Genomic DNA, 16,510 nt, shown 5'->3' with positions numbered 1-16,510 from the left:
CATAAATGTCTTGGTAAAGTCTTAAAGTCACTAGTTTTTAGTGAAGGCTTCAGCGGATTGATTCCCCACACAACCTCTGAGGAAAGCAGCAGAGTCATGGGTTATTAGTCTATGAATCTGCACCAAGTACAGCACCAACAGGTCAAATATATGAGGTAATTTGTGTTATTTCTGTTGAGACAGCAGTTCCAGCTTATGGATCATCTTTTCATTCCAAACAGGAAAATCAAGTAACCAGATTAGTGTGCTACTTCAAGCTTAGACTAATGGTTTCATGGATCTTGGTCTGCTTCTAAAGTGATGAACCTGGGGAGAATTTTCATTTCAGCAGGTTCAGTTTAAGTGTGAGTGTGTGTGTGTGTGTGTGTGTGTGTGTGTGTGTGTGTGTGTGTGTGTGTGTGTGTGTGTGTGTGTGTGTTTGTCTCTCTCTTTCTTTCTCTCTCCCTCTTGAGGAATTTGAACACAAATACCTTTCACAGTTTAATTAAGAGCCAACTGTAGCCTAATTAAAGAGGAGGTGGGGAGTATTTGCTGTGTTCTGGCTCAGGGCTGCTGATGGTCAATTGGCACTTAGCCTTTAATAAACATACTGTGTGGCCTCATACACTTGTTAACCTTACAAACACTGCAGCAGTGACTGGACATGGTGAGCAGACTATTCAAATAACCACAAACAAAAAATGTCTCGGGTTGCAATATTGTGGTACATTTAAATTGATGTCAGCAGGTATTGCTATTGTTAAAATACTGCCCTTGCTTGGTAATACATTGTCTAAAATTCAAATTACATCTCTAGCCTTGTCAATCTGCAAAATAAACTTTAAATAAAAACTCTACAGTTACATATTAAGCTACAGCAGTGAGAGGTGACAAAAAAGGGTGTTAGAAGTTATTCAGGGGAAAGATGGTTGTTGAGTCTCATTCCAAGGACATGAAATACCAACATTTGGCTTTGGTGGGTCGGGCCTGCCACCAACCAAAACCGTCCGTATTTTACGACCGGGGATTAAGACTCATTACATCAACTATCTTCCATAATGCAATAATAAGAATTACAAGACCTAGAAAATATATAACACGGAGTACAGCAAGTTGTTTTTCAGAAAGCCCGGCATGTGATTTCCTTATACAAAATACATTAAAGTGAGCAGAAAGATCATCAGCTCATGTCCAGATGGCTATGTGCCGAATTGTATTTGTCCAAATGTGAAAAATCCACTCAGTATCTCAAATGTTGAGGGCACAGACACTGACACTCTAATTTAGTCTGGATGTCTGATGTTTTCAAACACTGCACTAGCAGCAGCTGTCACACCAGCATGATGATCCAAGACAGGATGTCAATGATATTTCAAACTCAACAGTCTTTAGGACTACTCACTGTGTTGGTTGTTGTGGTCCCAACGTTGAGGTTTTTGAAGAGTTGTGGGGAGCCCCCATACTGGCCGGCTATCTGTTTCCTGACCTCTGCTGCCACAGTCCTGCAAGTGGAGGAGAGACAGGTGGAGAAAGGAAGAGAGTGAGTGAATACATGCATGTGCAATGACCCACAAACTGGACATAGCTGGCTTAATCGTATTTACAGCTGAGAATCACAGGGAAAGTAACAATATAGTGCTTTAACATAATACGTGTTTTGGGTGCTGTTTTTTAATCACCTTCTCTTAGATTGAAAATGTTGCTAATATCATGCAATAATATTGTATTGTGAAATGTGCTATGATTTCAATCTGAAGTGACACTTGTGACCAGACTTCCTGCTGTTCAACTAAGATAAATCCTTGGATAAAGATAAAGATAAATATTAGACAACCCCCCTTCATACTGCTGTCAAAGATGAGGCTAATCAACATTGGATATTACACTTATTGTCCTTTAATGATTTTCTCTTTGCGTCTTTGCCCATAGTCTCATTGTGTCGCCTCAGAGAGCATCATATATTACACCCAGACAGTAAGGAAAGAAATAAAAACCTCTGGACCCCAGCGGTCAGCACAAGGCTCTTGATACACAGGTCCTTTAAATCACAGTAACCATCAAAACCACTCAGAGACCTTTGCCTTGAACAAAACAACAACGCAGCAAGTACCCCAAAGTGACACAAACAAATAACAAATTAGAACCAAGGCTAGAGGCTAGACACCGAAGACTCAAGGTTCAGTTACACAGGTAACACATCGGCTACAAGGACCCAACAGTTATGTTTAACTATGCTTTTTCATTACACTCTTCTTCATAACCAACAACTTGTGCCATTTCTCTGTCTATCTTTGTTCTCAGTTCTGACAGCAAAACCACAATAACTAGTTTCAAAGTTATTTTAAACTCTTGGTCATGATTACAGTAATGATGACCAAGGATTAGGTGTGATTCAGCCAACGACGTCGCAAAACCACAAACATCTACAGCAAGTCTGGTTTCCCAACAGCCACTGACTGTCATGTTGAGGTCATTACTGTTTCATCATGAAAAACTGTATACAAACAGAAATGATCCTAAAGCCTGAGGCAATGTTGCAAAATAGAGGTTTAGGCTTATCATTTTTACCAGGATGGTAAAATGAAAGCTGCATTCATGGTCTAACTTGCCATCTTAAGATAACATGATAATGTACAGTACAGTGGAGGAGCTCCAGTGGCCTCTGCAGTGCAGTGTTGTCACCACTGGAGAAAGGCAGAAGCACTGAACCGGCAAACACATTCCACAGTCGTCCCCAATGCCTCTTACCAGACCTTTACTTAGCACTGGTCACTGCACAGAGGAAGAACTTGATTAAACAAACAGCCTTTATGGCTTTCTCTTCAAGATGGCAACAACAATAATTTCCCAGGAGCAAAATATACAATGGTGGCAATTGAAGATCATACGAAGCAAGCCATTCAATTGAGGCATGTGATGTAATCTTCAGGGCAAAGCCACTGGCAATTTTAATGAATACATTTGCAACATGTGACACAAGCTAATTTACTTCGATAACTAAAAGTCAGCATGCTGAAACAGGCACGAAAGAGGTGATTTTCCACTGCTAAATGAATAACATGAGCAAGGTCAAAAGTGTCCACTAATCTGAGAAACAGTCAACAATTCTTTAACCTTCTTTTTTCAAGGAGGTTTCACTGAGATACCTACTGCCCAAATCATACAGCAGAGACCATATTGCACTAGACTTGCAGAATATAATGCCATCTGATACAATGGCCAACAATAAATGTGCATTTTGAGGGCTATAATTTTCATTTTTGTTGAATCTGTCAGATATTTTTTGCCTTCCCTCTATTGGACATTTTGAGACCATAGTTTGTAATACTGGTGGTAATAGGTTGCACTACATTTCAAGGTGTACAGTATATGGTTTCATTGTATATGTTTATCTGTTAGTTTGTTAGATACCAGGCACTTCTGTCTCTCCCTGTGCAATTAACCTGCCATGAGGTAGGGGAATGATCAATCTATTTAAAATCAATATGGGAACTGGATTTCCACTATGATAGAAATGCACCCTCCTCAAGTACTGACACCAACAAAGAAATGGACATCCTGCAGGATTATAGCACTAAAAACTTCAGAACCTATAATTTGGGGGAATCATTTACCTGTAGTTAAATGAACTGAGCTCAACTAGATTAAAAACTATAAAATGGAAGAGAAAAAAACATTTAAGGACGTGTGCATGGCTATCGATATAGTTTTAGACATTTAAGAAAATGAAAACCAAAGTGACAGCAGACACTCCTCCTTTTCCCAAAAATCATCTTAATAATCTCTCCAGAGGGGTGTAAAATCTTCTTTCATCTAGTAAATAAGTCTGACAGTTGTTTAGAGAAAAACTGAACCAACAAGCAAGTAATTATTATTGTTTTGGGCTATATTATTAAAATGACTTGGCTGTGAATAAGTCTCTGCAACAATGACAGTAATTAAAAAATGTTTGTGTTGATAGCTGTGGGAGACAATAGTTCATCTATCTATCTATGTATCACCTGGGATGATGGTATTTGACAGCTAGCACAAAGCCCTTTGTTAAAGAGATTACTTTGATCCGTCTGAGGGGCGGAGAAGAGATAATAATATCGGTATTTGATAGCTGCTGAGGGAGACTTTTGTTCCCGGTCTTCCTGTATTACAAATATCTTCTCTCTCCTGTCAATGGGCTCTTGCTTAAAACATAACTCTACAAAGTTCAGTCACATCTCCTCCAGTGCCAGTACTACCTAGCTGCTCATCGTTAGCTAGCTACTGTAGGCAAGATGGCTAGCTAACTGTCCAAAATTAACGGTTTTCAATGAACGGTCCCTTTGGGTGCGGATAATAACTGAGCGCCTGACTCTTGCTTTGCCAGAAAACATTAATTACAACCATAATATATCTCGCTCCTTTGTTCGCATTCACTGGAGAAAAAGAGAGCAGTAGCTCGCTGTGTCGCTTTCTGTCTGGGTGGGTCTGAGCATCTTTGCCGATATGGCTAACAAGCGGCTAGCTCGGAGCAGCCAGGCTGTTCGTTTGGCTGGGCCTCCTTCACAGGGTTCCCTCAGCAGTGGTCTGAGAGAGACCTACATACAAGCGACGGGGTGCTCGGTGTGTCTTTTACAAGCTCGTTTCGGGGTCTAAAGTCTTTACCTGCTGATTTTCTGGGCGAAGGCGCGGCGTTCAGCCATGGCAGTGGCCGCTGATGTGCTTTAACGAAATTCCCAGGCAGGCAGGCTGCAGGCAGACTCCGCTTTCCACTCACTCACTACGGCCACAGGGAAAACAGGAGAATGGGATCATTACCGTAATGATAGTATTGGTGTGCAACAGAACACACCCTATAAAAAGCCCCTGCGCACTGTACTGTGTGGAATAAAGCCAGGACACACCAACAGCTGGACAGTTATATTTACCCAATATTAACCCCATTAAATTTCATCTATCCAGATGCATTGTTACTGGATAAAAATATAGAACAGGCGGAATATGGTTTTCATTCTGATTGTCCATTATTTCTCCTTGAAATCTGGTCACTTTTTTATTTTTAACCTTATTTTTTGCCTTACACTTTATGTTCCTGCAGTAAATGTGATTTTGGAAATATAGCCTTCAGATCTTTTGCCCCATTTATCTGGCATAATTTACAGAGTAGACGGAAACTTGACACATTGGTATCGATGGGGCAAATCAAACATTTGGATAGTGTGACGGTTTTACATAACCTTTTGTGTTATTTTATTCATTTTTATAATTACACCAAGGACTTTAGCATGTAGTTATTTATTTATAATGCATATATTTATATTGTCAAGCTGTTGTCTACATGCTCTCTTGTATTTATATTCCATTTTATATCTACACCAAAGATATCTTAGAATGCATTTTTTTCATGCTGCTGTATATAATAATTGTACATTTAAATCTTTTCCTATTTTATTATTATATTTCTGTCATTACCATTTTAATTTGTGTTTTTACTTTATTCTGTTTGATTTGATTTGATTCTGTACTCAGTTATCAGTTGTATGTGACTTCAGGAATGTGACTTCCTGATTAAGTAAGTATTAAGTATTATATCATCTGGATTATTAGACATGCCTTTTTAGACAATTCAAAATAACAGTGGTGGAATGTACACCTGCTCAAGTACTGTACTTAAGTACAAATTCAAGGTACTTGTAATTTATTTGAGTATTTCAATTTCTATGATACTTTATACTTCTACTCCACTACATCTCAGAGGTAAATATTGTACTTTCTAAATTCCACTACATTTATCAGATAGCTTTATTTACTCTCTACTATACAGATGACAATTGTTTATACGTTTTCTGTTTCAATGAAAACTATGTATCTCTAAATGTGTTGATTTTGAATGATTGTGATAAACACAAGGATTGAGTGTTATTTTATGGATAGAGAAATTCTCATTGAATCTTCTTAGAATAGCTGGAAAACGCATTGTAACAAAACTGAAAGCTGAAAAGTTTTTAGAATGGTGTGATTCTCACAGGACAGCCACGCTACAGACATCTGATGATCTTATATGTTATGATGCATTGCTGTACATTAAACTAATCAACATTATATGAAATAGATACAATGAGCTCAAACTTAAACATCTACACAATAAAAATGCAACACACACATTAATGCATCAGTAAAATGAATCAAAACATTAGATATACTTATTCCGGATTTTGGCAGGTTCAGACACTTTAACTGATAATTGATTTATGATGTGTGACGTTGCCTTACAATGATGTGCCAGTCTTAGATAAATATGTAAACGTATTTTAAGATAACCATAAGCATACCACTGTAATGGAAGCAATGTGGTGGGGGAAATAATTAGAAGTTATGTGATGAATGGCATAGCTGTGGCATTTTTCGTCACCCTGCCTTTATTCAACAAACATCGCTCGTTTTGTTGCAAGGAAGAACCCAAACAAGCGGAGTATTTATTCAAAACAGAGTGAGTGGTGGGGAAACGGCTTAAACGCCGCCCGCTCGGATTACTTTGATAACTAAATCGAGCATCCGGAGGCGTTCCCCCACCTCCTCGCGTTAGTACCGGCGGAAACACCGCGAGATCACGTGACTCGCCTCTCCTACTTCCTCCATGTAAACATTGGCGATCGCAGGACAGCGTTAACAGAAAGTCATGGGCGAAATACTTTGTGTTGAATTATCTGTGTAACACAATGTGACGTTTGAAGTATTCTGCGGAGCTGCAAAATGACCGCGAGATGAAAAACACCTGAATCGAAAAAGCTCTGAGGTAACGACATGCTTAGTTCAGTCAGTTATTTCATGTAACCCTGTATGTTGCTGGGATTCTGCTTACTGTGCGTGTGTTTACTCCGTGCACCACAGTTTATAGGCTGTATGGGAATGGGTCCCATCCCTTCCTGGTCCAAATGGAGAATAAAGGGAGCGACGAGGTGGAAAAATTGAAGACAAAGTTCTTGTCAGCGTGGCACAATGTGAAGTACAGTAAGTAATTTGCCTGAGGCCAGTACGCACACACATACACACACCACCACCCGAGCTCAGTCCTCTCTGTCCACTTTGTTTCTGTTGCCTTCATGCACCACCACTGTCCCGTTTCGACCTGTCGATACACTCCACGGTCCTATTATCTTGACTTCAGTTGAATTAGGTTAACTACACTGGAATTTGTACAAGAGGAATGTAGACAGATCATCAGTAACCTGTACTGCGGACAGAAGAGACTGCACAAATAAAAACAAGCATCAGAATTCAGTGAGACAAGGACCTACTGCTGTTGAGTCAGCCCTTAAAATAGCTGTTTGTCATATTGTCCACGCTGGCTTGTGTGCGGCATTGTACTCTTTCAGCTCACCAGGACTAAAGTTTCTGCTGTTTCTGTTTACTTCAGAACACAATGGATATCCCCTGCCTTTTATGTCACAGGAAGTAAACACAAACATAATACTATAGTTGAGCTGCAATGATTAGTCGGTTAGCAGAAGTGTCAAACATTTGCTGGTTCCACCTCTCATTTATGATAATAAATGAAGAATCTTTGGGCTTTTCACTGTTGGTTGGATTAAATCAATGAATTTGTGAAAAAAAATGCATATTAATCAATCATGAAAATAATCTTCTCTTGCGGTCCTACATAATAGGAGGCAGGAATCTTGGCAGCAACCAAGAATTTGAATGATGGGTGTTGTCGAGTAGGTGCCAGTCAACTGAGTAAATACAACGTCTCAGAGTTTGCTTGTTTTTTCATCAACCAAACCATGACAGTCTTTATTACTGTATTTCTTAGGCTGGGCTCTGAAACCAAAGACCTCCTTCAGTAGAAATTCCCCAGTGCTGCTCCTCGGAAAATGTTACCATTTTAAGGCCGAAGGTATGGTATACACACACATGCATAAAAGCATACATTTGCAATTCAGATAGGCACTGACTGTGCTTCCTGTAAGGACATTCACATGCATACATATGCAGATTCTTGACATAAATACATATTTAAGTTTCGCTTATCCATTAATACTGTAACAGGGGGTCTGGGGATATAAGCCCACAAAGTGAAACATTTACAAAACACTTGAACATACTTAATTGAAGGTACCACAAAAGATGATGACAAAGCAGTGTTGCACCAGTATTTACTTGTCAATTCAAGCCATTAACCAGGAAATCATTGTCTCAGTAGTTATGGTCAGATAAGCATTTCCCATTCTCTGAGGAGTAAGCCTGAGCGGTTTAGGTGTTAAAATAGTGGGGAAATATTGTCATTATGTTTGAAAAACATTCCCAGAAATAAAAAATGTCCACTACAGACATATTTGATTTGTAATGAGACATAACCTGATAGGTTCAAAACAGAAATCTAAATCTTAACAATACATGATTAACTTGAGCCAGTAGGTTTATCATCTCCACAGGACACAAGAGGAAAAGTTAAAAATAAATCTTCAGTGGATCACACATCTTTTGTTTGCCTCAGATGACGACAGTCCGACAGAAGCCTGCTATGAGCCTTTTGATGAGGACTTTGTCATGGGGGATGTGGAGGCTTTCCGCAAGGACTTTGCATCCCGAGTGTGGCTCACCTACAGGGAGGAGTTCCCTCCCCTGCCCGGCTCCACCCTGACCTCCGACTGTGGCTGGGGCTGCATGCTGAGAGCCGGGCAGATGATGCTGGCACAGGCGCTTACTCTGCACTTTTTGGGTAGAGGTGAGTGGAATGATGCTAAAACAGGAGTTTGATCTTTTTGAGTCGCACCCAGAGCACATGGTAGTCTAAAATAGTGGTCCCCAACATTTGGATGGGGATCCCCCACAAGATAAATCTGTTGGATGACAACATGATCAATGCAATAGGAAAGAGTAGATTTCTTCTCCACAAAATTCTGTTCATCTTTTCTCATAATCCAATATGGCAGATACTTAAAGACACTTTACGCCCTGCAGCTCCCAGGTGTTATTTTTTTGGATCTTCTGTGCATGACTTTGGATATTAGCATTGATATCATCAGCAATAGTTCTCATTTAAATAAAGTGGTCTAAATGAGACAATTTAACTACCCCTACACTTAAGAAGCTGAAGATGTGGGGAACAGGAAGAATGTGATATGTCCTAGCTATAAAGAAATTTCAACTGTAACTTAGACTGCAGATAATTTTTGATGAGGTCAGATACTGTAGATAATTTTGGAATGCACTGCAACTGTATCTCGTGTGAAGTTTCTTTATTTCCTTTAACTGTAGGATCTTTTTTACTAAGCAGGAAGGCAGACTCAGGCAGAGTCAGTTTTGAGACTTTCCTCATTGTCGACCTAAAAGTGAAAGTTTAATTGAGTTGATGCAAGGCATTTAAAATGAGTGAATTCCTCATGTCTTTGTCGGATCTATTGTCTCTGAAGTGTCCTAGACTTTATGGCTCCACATAATGAGATGACTGCCGGTTTAATGCAGTCATTTAGAAAACAATATTTAAAACTTGTTCTTCTGTCAAATCTAAAATATGTCACTAATGAAATATTTCTCTATAAAGTGACTAATGGCCACTTAAATATATTTTATTGATCAATTTCTCTTTGATTCACTTTTGGACCAAGGTCATTTTGTTAATGTCTTAGACTCTACTCTGGCCCATTTTATAGCCTGGGCCACTCCCTTTCTCTCCGCCTTCAGCTCCCACCCTGTTTGTAAGGCTAAGGCACCGTTAAAGTGAAATACTGGGACACTCAAACTTATAATTGAACAGAATGACACCTATTCTGTTACTGAAGCGGACAATGTTCTGTCTGTTTAAGGCAAAACCTTTAATTTCACAAGTTCTGAAAGACTTCTGGTTCTCAATGGTGATGCTCTAAATGGAACTTCGATGTGTTGAAAGAGATAGGTCCAGATACCCTCAGATACCAAGTCAAATACGGGCCTTTTATTACTTTCCATTACTGATATCGGGTTTTGAAAACCTGTCGGCTCTTTGGACTCTTGAACTTTGTTGTCTTGATTGGTGATTTCTTGCTTGATGCCTTTATCATCTACCAACCAAGAAACATGTCAAATAATCATATCTACATTTGTATCTACAGAAAAATAGGATATTGACCTTGTTTCCAAAATGTACTCCTTTAGATAATAGAGATAAAATATTTAGATTTAGATATATAGATAATTAGATAACAATTTTATCCATTTGCGACTCTAAAACTTGACTTTGTTTTAATCCCTAACGTTGATAGTAGGTGATGTACATACATGATTTGTTCCTCCACAGACTGGACCTGGTCGGAGGCGCTGGCGCTCCAGCCTTTAGACACACAGACGTGGACTACCACTGCAGCTAAGCGTCTGGTGGCCTCTCTAGAGGCATCTCTGCAAAGTTCCCCTGGGACCTCTGATCACACATTACTACCTGTGCACCAAGCCCAGGCCCCGGGATCTGCAGAGGAGGCTGATGCACATTTGAAAGAGATGTACCACCGCACTCTGGTGTCCTGGTTTGGGGATAGCCCCTCAGCTCAGTTAGGCCTCCACAGGCTGGTCCGCTTGGGCCTGACGATGGGGAAGCAGGCAGGGGACTGGTATGGGCCTGCTGTGGTGGCTCACATCTTCAAGTAAGTCTGATTGTAGTTACTCTTAAATCAAACTTTTCTGACCTTGCATGTCAGATGAACCCCACTTTAGGCTTTGATCACATAATGATTTTTTGCTCTTCAGGGTAAAACAATATTTATTTTGAATTGCTTCAAATCTAATCCACAGATAAGGTTAGTTAAAAAGATATTATATTTAATTTTACATTGGTGTGAAATGAAGTAAGCAAACATTTACATTCATATTATACAGTACATAGCCCATTTGTTTACTTAGCATTAGCTCTGCATGTAAACTTCCAAAAGCCCTAACTCTCTCTCTCTCTTTCTCTCCTCTGTCTCTCATAGAAAAGCTGTCGAGAAAGCGATAGACCCTGGCCTGGCTGGTATAACTGCTTACGTCTCCCAGGACTGCACAGGTATGAAAGATGAGCCTGCTGTTGATAAAACAGGATACTGGGCACGACGCCCAAACTGACCCTTCTTTTTCCACCATCTCTCTGCTGCTGGGAGACTATGCAGGTGCTTAGAAGGGTGACAGGAGTCTCACTGTATCTATTCCACAACAAATACATCCACTACAAAATCTATAACGTCCCACTCCAACCTCTTCTTAACCCCAATATGTTGGGTTGTGATTCATGTTTGTCCTCTCACTAGCCAGAGCAGAAGATTGGTGGAGTGAGAGCGAGTGTCTTGGTGTATAAGGAGTTTGAAAATGGTAGTGAATTTAGCTTGTGTGCTTAATCAAATGAAAAAAATTAATCATCAACAGTTTTGGTAATCAATTATTCATCTTCTGAGGAGTTTATCAAGCAAATATCCTAAAGACACAGCGTTTCCTGCTTTCTGTTTGCTGCCTTTCTGTCTTTTACATCACTATAAATTCAATCTCTTTAGGTTTTGAACAATTGGTCAGACTAAACAACTTATTTATGTTATGTTACCTTGGGATCTAAGAAATTTTGATGAACATTTTATACTCTTTTTCTGACACATTAGACTTAAAGTAACAGACAAATTAACCCATACTTAAGTTAAGTTTTAGTTGCAGCCCAAACAGAATTAAAATACATCTTTGGTATGGTAATTAGATTGTATTAGGACAGAGGAAAAACTGAAGGAAATGAACAAGTTTGAACAATTTCTGAGGGATAGATTAGATCAAAAACACCCAAAGGTCAAACAAAATAAAGAGGCATATTTGCCAAAAATAACATTTAAGGACACTCGTGATTCGGAGAGAAGAAAGAGGTGTTTTCTGTTCATTTTAGAAGACTTACTGTATAATATTTCACAAGTGACATCTATGACACTTGTAACAAACTCTTTTTTGGCTCTTTCTAAAAAAAAATGCATATATTTGGACAGTTTTGCAGACAGTGACGAGAAAGAAAAACTTTGTATCTCATCGTCAAAAACAAAATCACAAAGACATCAAAAACCAGGAATATCTGCGAAATGACAGGACTGAGAGCCTTATGAATACTTGGCATATAGATTGACAAGGCAGACACGGAGACAGATCAAAGACCTCCATCTGACCTTTCTGTTATTGATCCTCCATAGTGTACAGTGCTGATGTCATCGATAGCCACAGGGCGCCAACAGCAGGGCAGGCCTCTCCTGAGAGCTCAGATGCCCCTCCCTCCCCACAGAATGACCAACCAGCGTCCAGTCGAGCCGTCATCATCCTCATCCCTGTGAGGCTGGGAGGAGAGAAGACAAACCCGGACTATTTTAACTTTGCAAAGGTCAGAGATGCATGAAGGTCAGAACTTTCTGGTAGTCAGTCATTCTTGTCGAGCAGCAGTTAAGAGTAATAAAACTAACTAACTCTCCTTTCACATAACTGCAGCTATCAGACTTGTTATTTTTCATACTTTTTCTGTGCCGAGGTGACGGCCATGTTGGGTTCTGGTGAGGTATTGAATATTACATCAAACTAAATGGTATTTTACTATCTTCACCACAAACTGTGACTTTCTTGACTTGCAAAATTATCTTTTAAATTGACGTCATGTGTTTTTCATGGAACAATTCAAATGAGATCAAAATTGTGTCAATCACCATTGACTACTGTACAATTTTTTTTTTTCCAAAATAATGTCCCATCGGGCAATATGGAAGGGGCGACACTTCTATTCTGTAAACTTGATTTTTGTTTGTTTTTATTTAGATTTGATGTTAAAGGCATTGATAGTCTAGACATTTTTGGTTAAGTTACCTTGGAAGTGCTTGTAAAGTGTTTGAATTCTAAAAAGCTGTATGAACCCTGACGTACACTCAGTGGTAACATAAGTAAAACACTTTGTAAATTGGAAGTGGTCACTTTGGGGATTAGTGAGTTTAAAATATCTGTTCTATTGTCAATTAAATACAGAGAAATGAAGGCAAAGCATTTGGGCTCCTAGTCATATGTATTTTGTATGTCTCTGTCCCTCTCTTTGTATTTAGAGCATACTGAGTCTGGAGTACTGCATAGGCATCATCGGAGGGAAGCCCAAACAGGCCTGCTACTTTGTAGGATTTCAAGGTTAGTGTTGGCGTAATGCAAAACAGAGAAAGACACACAGAGAGAGGTTGGTGTGAATAGATGATTATTTTGCATAATATACCCTTCTTATGTGAAGAGACAAAGTAAGTTAATGTATTCCTGTTTGCGTGAGGGAAAACGGAGAGGAGTGGAGATGGAAGCAAGTGAAGCAGGGCTTACTTTATTCTCTCTGACCCATCAAAGCCTCACCCATTTATCACAAGTAAACCTCCCAAGTTGTGAGCAGTAATTGATTTCCATAGGAGGCATGCATTAAATTTCATCCGGGCCCCAAAGTGAGCCACTCTTCATCACCTTCAGGAGCCAGGAGGAACCTTCAGTTGTACATCTTGGCAGTCAATATTTACGCATTTACATTTTACCAATTTGAAATACAGTAGTGGATGATGTCTAAATGACAAGCAATACATTCTCCCTGCCAAGGCGCAGCTCAGCGCAGCATTTATCATATGCAAATGGTCCAATATAATTGCGTGTTTGTAAAAGTAATTCCCCCGCACAAAAATTAAATGACAACCTCTTTTTTTGTGGGTGTAAAGAATGTGCTTGTACAAACGCATCTGATTATGCAGAATTTAATCCACCCTGGTGGATATTAAAAAGCAACAACCTTCTGGGAGGCATATTTGACGTGCACAAGCCTAACAGTAGGCCAAACGGGTGACTTTGAGCTACTCTGCATAGAAATTGGAGAGAAGCGCGTTTTTGTAATAATCCGATGTTTTTGAATAACTTGTCTTTTGTTTTGTCCTTGCAGATGACAGCTTGATTTACATGGACCCTCATTACTGTCAGTCTTTTGTGGATGTCAGCACCAGCGATTTCCCTCTCCAGGTAATGTGAAATTACACAGACGAGCTGACTGGGGCCCCAGTAATGTGAATTTAATAGTTTCTGTTAGTACTTAAGGGTATGAATCTTAAAGCAGCCCTCGGCCCAATTACAGAGTCCCTATCTGCTGATTTATTTGCTGCTCAGATGTGTGAAGCTGCCACTTAAGAGAAATACGGCAAATACGGGATCAGGTACTGTGAGCCTGAATATTTCAGGACCCATATATAAAAATCAGCACACAGCACTGTATAGCAACTTTGTTTTATGCTTTTGCATGCTGTGGTATACAATGTGACAACACACCAGAGTTGTAAATTTATGGATGCTGTGACAGCAGATAAATAGGATTTCATTCATCAAATGGTGCAGAATACATCTTATTTGCTGGTGACGCTGCCATGAGGTGTATGTATGCCCCAGAGTGGTTGTACATTATCTGGTCCTTCAGCTTGATGAATATTTTCTGATGTATTTTGTTTCTTTTTGTCTAGTCATATCATTGCCCCTCACCAAAGAAGATGCCTTTCAGCAAGATGGACCCAAGCTGCACCATAGGTTTCTACTCTAGAGGTGTTCAAGACTATGAGAGGATCACACAAGAGCTGTCTAAGGTAGGGGAACAATACTACAATAGGACTCATTAAAATCACTTCACCACTGCCAACATTTCAATTTTATCACTATTATCATGATTCCATGTTAATTTTGTTTTGTGTCCTGAAAACATGTTGCCAGTGTGAAATGTTGACCACTAGGTGGCACCATTTAGCCACAAATCAGACTGAGTTCTTACTTTGTCAAGCCAGTCAACATGTTGGGTAGATGTTGTAAACCATTCTTCCCTCCTTAAACCTCTAATGCTTCTGCTGAGAAGACTCTATAGAAATTATATTAAAATGAATATACTGTAATTTCTCTGGTGGCAACATAAGAGAGAACGAACAAGGCACAAGATGATTCTCCTCGTTAGGCTGAGTGATGAAATTCAAAGCAAACTGTTATGAAATATACAGTACGGGGTAACACAAGGAGTCCTCTGAAACACTGGTCTGTTGTTCCAGGTGCTGCAGCCCTCAGCGAAGGAGAAATACCCCGCGTTCACTTTCGTGCAAGGTCACGGCAGAGATTACGACCTGTCGGCCAGCCTGACCCCGGAGAAGAGAGAATGGCCTTTCATCCGTGACCCGCGGAGGACGGTCACCACTGCCGGGGACTTTGTGCTGCTTTGACGGCGCTCCTTAAAAGACTACTGACAGGGAACTTCTTCTTTTAATGAATCAAACTACTACATATCCAATGCCTCATGTCAGAGCCTGTTGTGACACTGAAGGTTATGGAACTTTTTTCGAAACTACAGTAATTGACTTATACACCCTGGAAACTTTGTGCAGTGCAATTTTTGCCCAAACTGTTAATTACTGGTTGGACTTGTGTTTGCCGCCTGTGTGAGCTAACTGGACATTTTGTCTGGAAGCATCGGGTTTTTGGTGCTCTGCTTAATTTAATAACCTATTTATATATATATATATATATATATATATATATATATATATATATATATACTCATCTTGAGAAGAACATCTAGGGGAACTTAGGAATCTAGAGAATTCTTTTTGCAGCATTATTGAGACAACTATTGATAGCAACACACCAGATTTTGGGTGATTTGGTGTAGGATTGTTTTGCACCTTACCTTATGTCTGGGGATTTGCTTATAATGCTCATTTGGTCTAATTCAGCACCCCCAACACTCCTGACATGCTTACAAGGCCAACAGTGTCATAGAGCAGCAGTAACTCAGACTAAAATGAGTGTTTACAGTCTTTTCGCTGGGCTACCCCTACAGTTTTCCTTCTGTGGTTTACATTGAATTAAGGGAAGTATTGAAAAAGCCTTAGTAAATATGGCCCATGGGCACTCTAAAGAATGAGCCAGGTAACTTTCTCAAACTTTTCTGCCAAAAACATTTCATCAAACACGACAACTGAAACACCTCAACAACAGAAGCCTACGGGACACATGCTTTGAAGGACAACTGCCAATGTTTTGTTTTATTTATTCACACTAGAGCACAGTTATTTTTCTCTGAGCAATAATATATGATGATGTTGTGTGGTTATGTGATTGTTTGCCTGTCTTAGCACGTTTTCTGAGTGGTATTCATCTTGAAAATGCATCACAGTGAAAGTGACCAGTGGTGACAGAAGTGTTTGTCAAAGGGATCATGTGTTAAATCTCAGTAAGTGCTAACTGTTATAAATTACCCTTTACAAGAGAACATGTACATGCAAAGGGATTTGCTGTGTATTTCTAACACACTTATTATTGTCTATTTCAAAATGTGAAAAACACTCTCAAGTCAGATTCAGGGAAGTACAACATATTGTATAGTTACATTTATTTGGAGTAGCAATCCACACAACATAATGAATTCAGAGACTTACTGTATTAACCCTCCAAATCAATAGTATTTGTATATGCTGTGTGCAAGTAATAACTTTTTCTAACATTTCATGTTGTTTCTTACTGTAATTCCTTCTTTTGTGATTTTTCCCCAATTCTAGTCTCC

The 16,510-nt window shown here is 39.5% G+C and overlaps 2 protein-coding genes and 1 long non-coding RNA gene across 17 annotated transcripts in view; 1 reads left to right on the top strand and 2 right to left on the bottom strand.

The window, feature by feature from the left end:
* The window catches only part of dock7 (dedicator of cytokinesis 7), a 60,143-nt gene extending 48,032 nt beyond the window's left edge, over positions 1–12,111 (bottom strand). For 8 of the 14 annotated variants that reach the window (XM_084354508.1, XM_084354499.1, XM_084354505.1 and 5 more), the window contains exons 1-3: positions 12,096–12,111; positions 4,618–4,732; positions 1,382–1,481 (exon numbers count right to left, since the gene is read on the bottom strand). In XM_084354508.1, coding sequence (XP_084210634.1) covers positions 1,382–1,481; positions 4,618–4,655 — 138 coding nt within the window. In that variant the 5' untranslated portion in view covers positions 4,656–4,732; positions 12,096–12,111. Of the gene's footprint in view, positions 1–1,381; positions 1,482–4,617; positions 4,733–12,095 lie in introns of those variants that run through there. The other 6 variants (XM_084354511.1, XM_084354501.1, XM_084354506.1 and 3 more) reach the window with 1 other exon arrangement.
* On the top strand, positions 6,591–15,445 carry atg4c (autophagy related 4C, cysteine peptidase). 2 transcript variants are annotated; one of them, XM_084354517.1, is made up of 11 exons: positions 6,591–6,748; positions 6,844–6,963; positions 7,766–7,849; positions 8,450–8,680; positions 10,232–10,571; positions 10,899–10,969; positions 12,120–12,304; positions 13,008–13,086; positions 13,865–13,941; positions 14,433–14,552; positions 15,003–15,445. In XM_084354517.1, the coding sequence occupies exons 2-11, from the start codon at positions 6,888–6,890 to the stop codon at positions 15,168–15,170; spliced, it is 1,431 nt and encodes a 476-aa protein (XP_084210643.1). In that variant the 5' UTR covers positions 6,591–6,748; positions 6,844–6,887; the 3' UTR covers positions 15,171–15,445. The 2 variants fall into 2 exon arrangements, with proteins under 2 accessions (XP_084210643.1, XP_084210644.1); XM_084354518.1 differs by lacking the exons at positions 6,591–6,748; positions 6,844–6,963 and adding an exon at positions 6,979–7,670.
* LOC311258331 overlaps positions 12,169–16,510 on the bottom strand; it is an 88,117-nt gene continuing 83,775 nt past the window's right edge. The window contains exon 3 of the long non-coding RNA XR_014622728.1: positions 12,169–12,259. This is a non-coding gene — a long non-coding RNA (uncharacterized lncRNA). The remainder of the gene's footprint in view (positions 12,260–16,510) is intronic.

Source organism: Pagrus pagrus (genome assembly GCF_965226575.1).
Source record: "Pagrus pagrus genome assembly, chromosome: 6".
Taxonomy (NCBI): domain Eukaryota; kingdom Metazoa; phylum Chordata; class Actinopteri; order Spariformes; family Sparidae; genus Pagrus; species Pagrus pagrus.
Note: the sequence above shows the minus strand (reverse complement) of the source record. Positions and strands in the feature narration are given on the sequence as shown.

What these genes read in the sequence shown, in the direction of transcription:
- atg4c (XM_084354517.1), top strand. Translation starts at nt 6,888, where the DNA reads ATGGAGAATAAAGGGAGCGACGAGGTGGAAAAATTGAAGACAAAGTTC. An exon ending in TCTGCACTTTTTGGGTAGAG is followed by an intron (nt 8,681 to 10,231) that starts GTGAGTGGAATG and finishes GTTCCTCCACAG; the next exon opens with ACTGGACCTGGTCGGAGGCG. An exon ending in ACTATTTTAACTTTGCAAAG is followed by an intron (nt 12,305 to 13,007) that starts GTCAGAGATGCA and finishes CTTTGTATTTAG; the next exon opens with AGCATACTGAGTCTGGAGTA.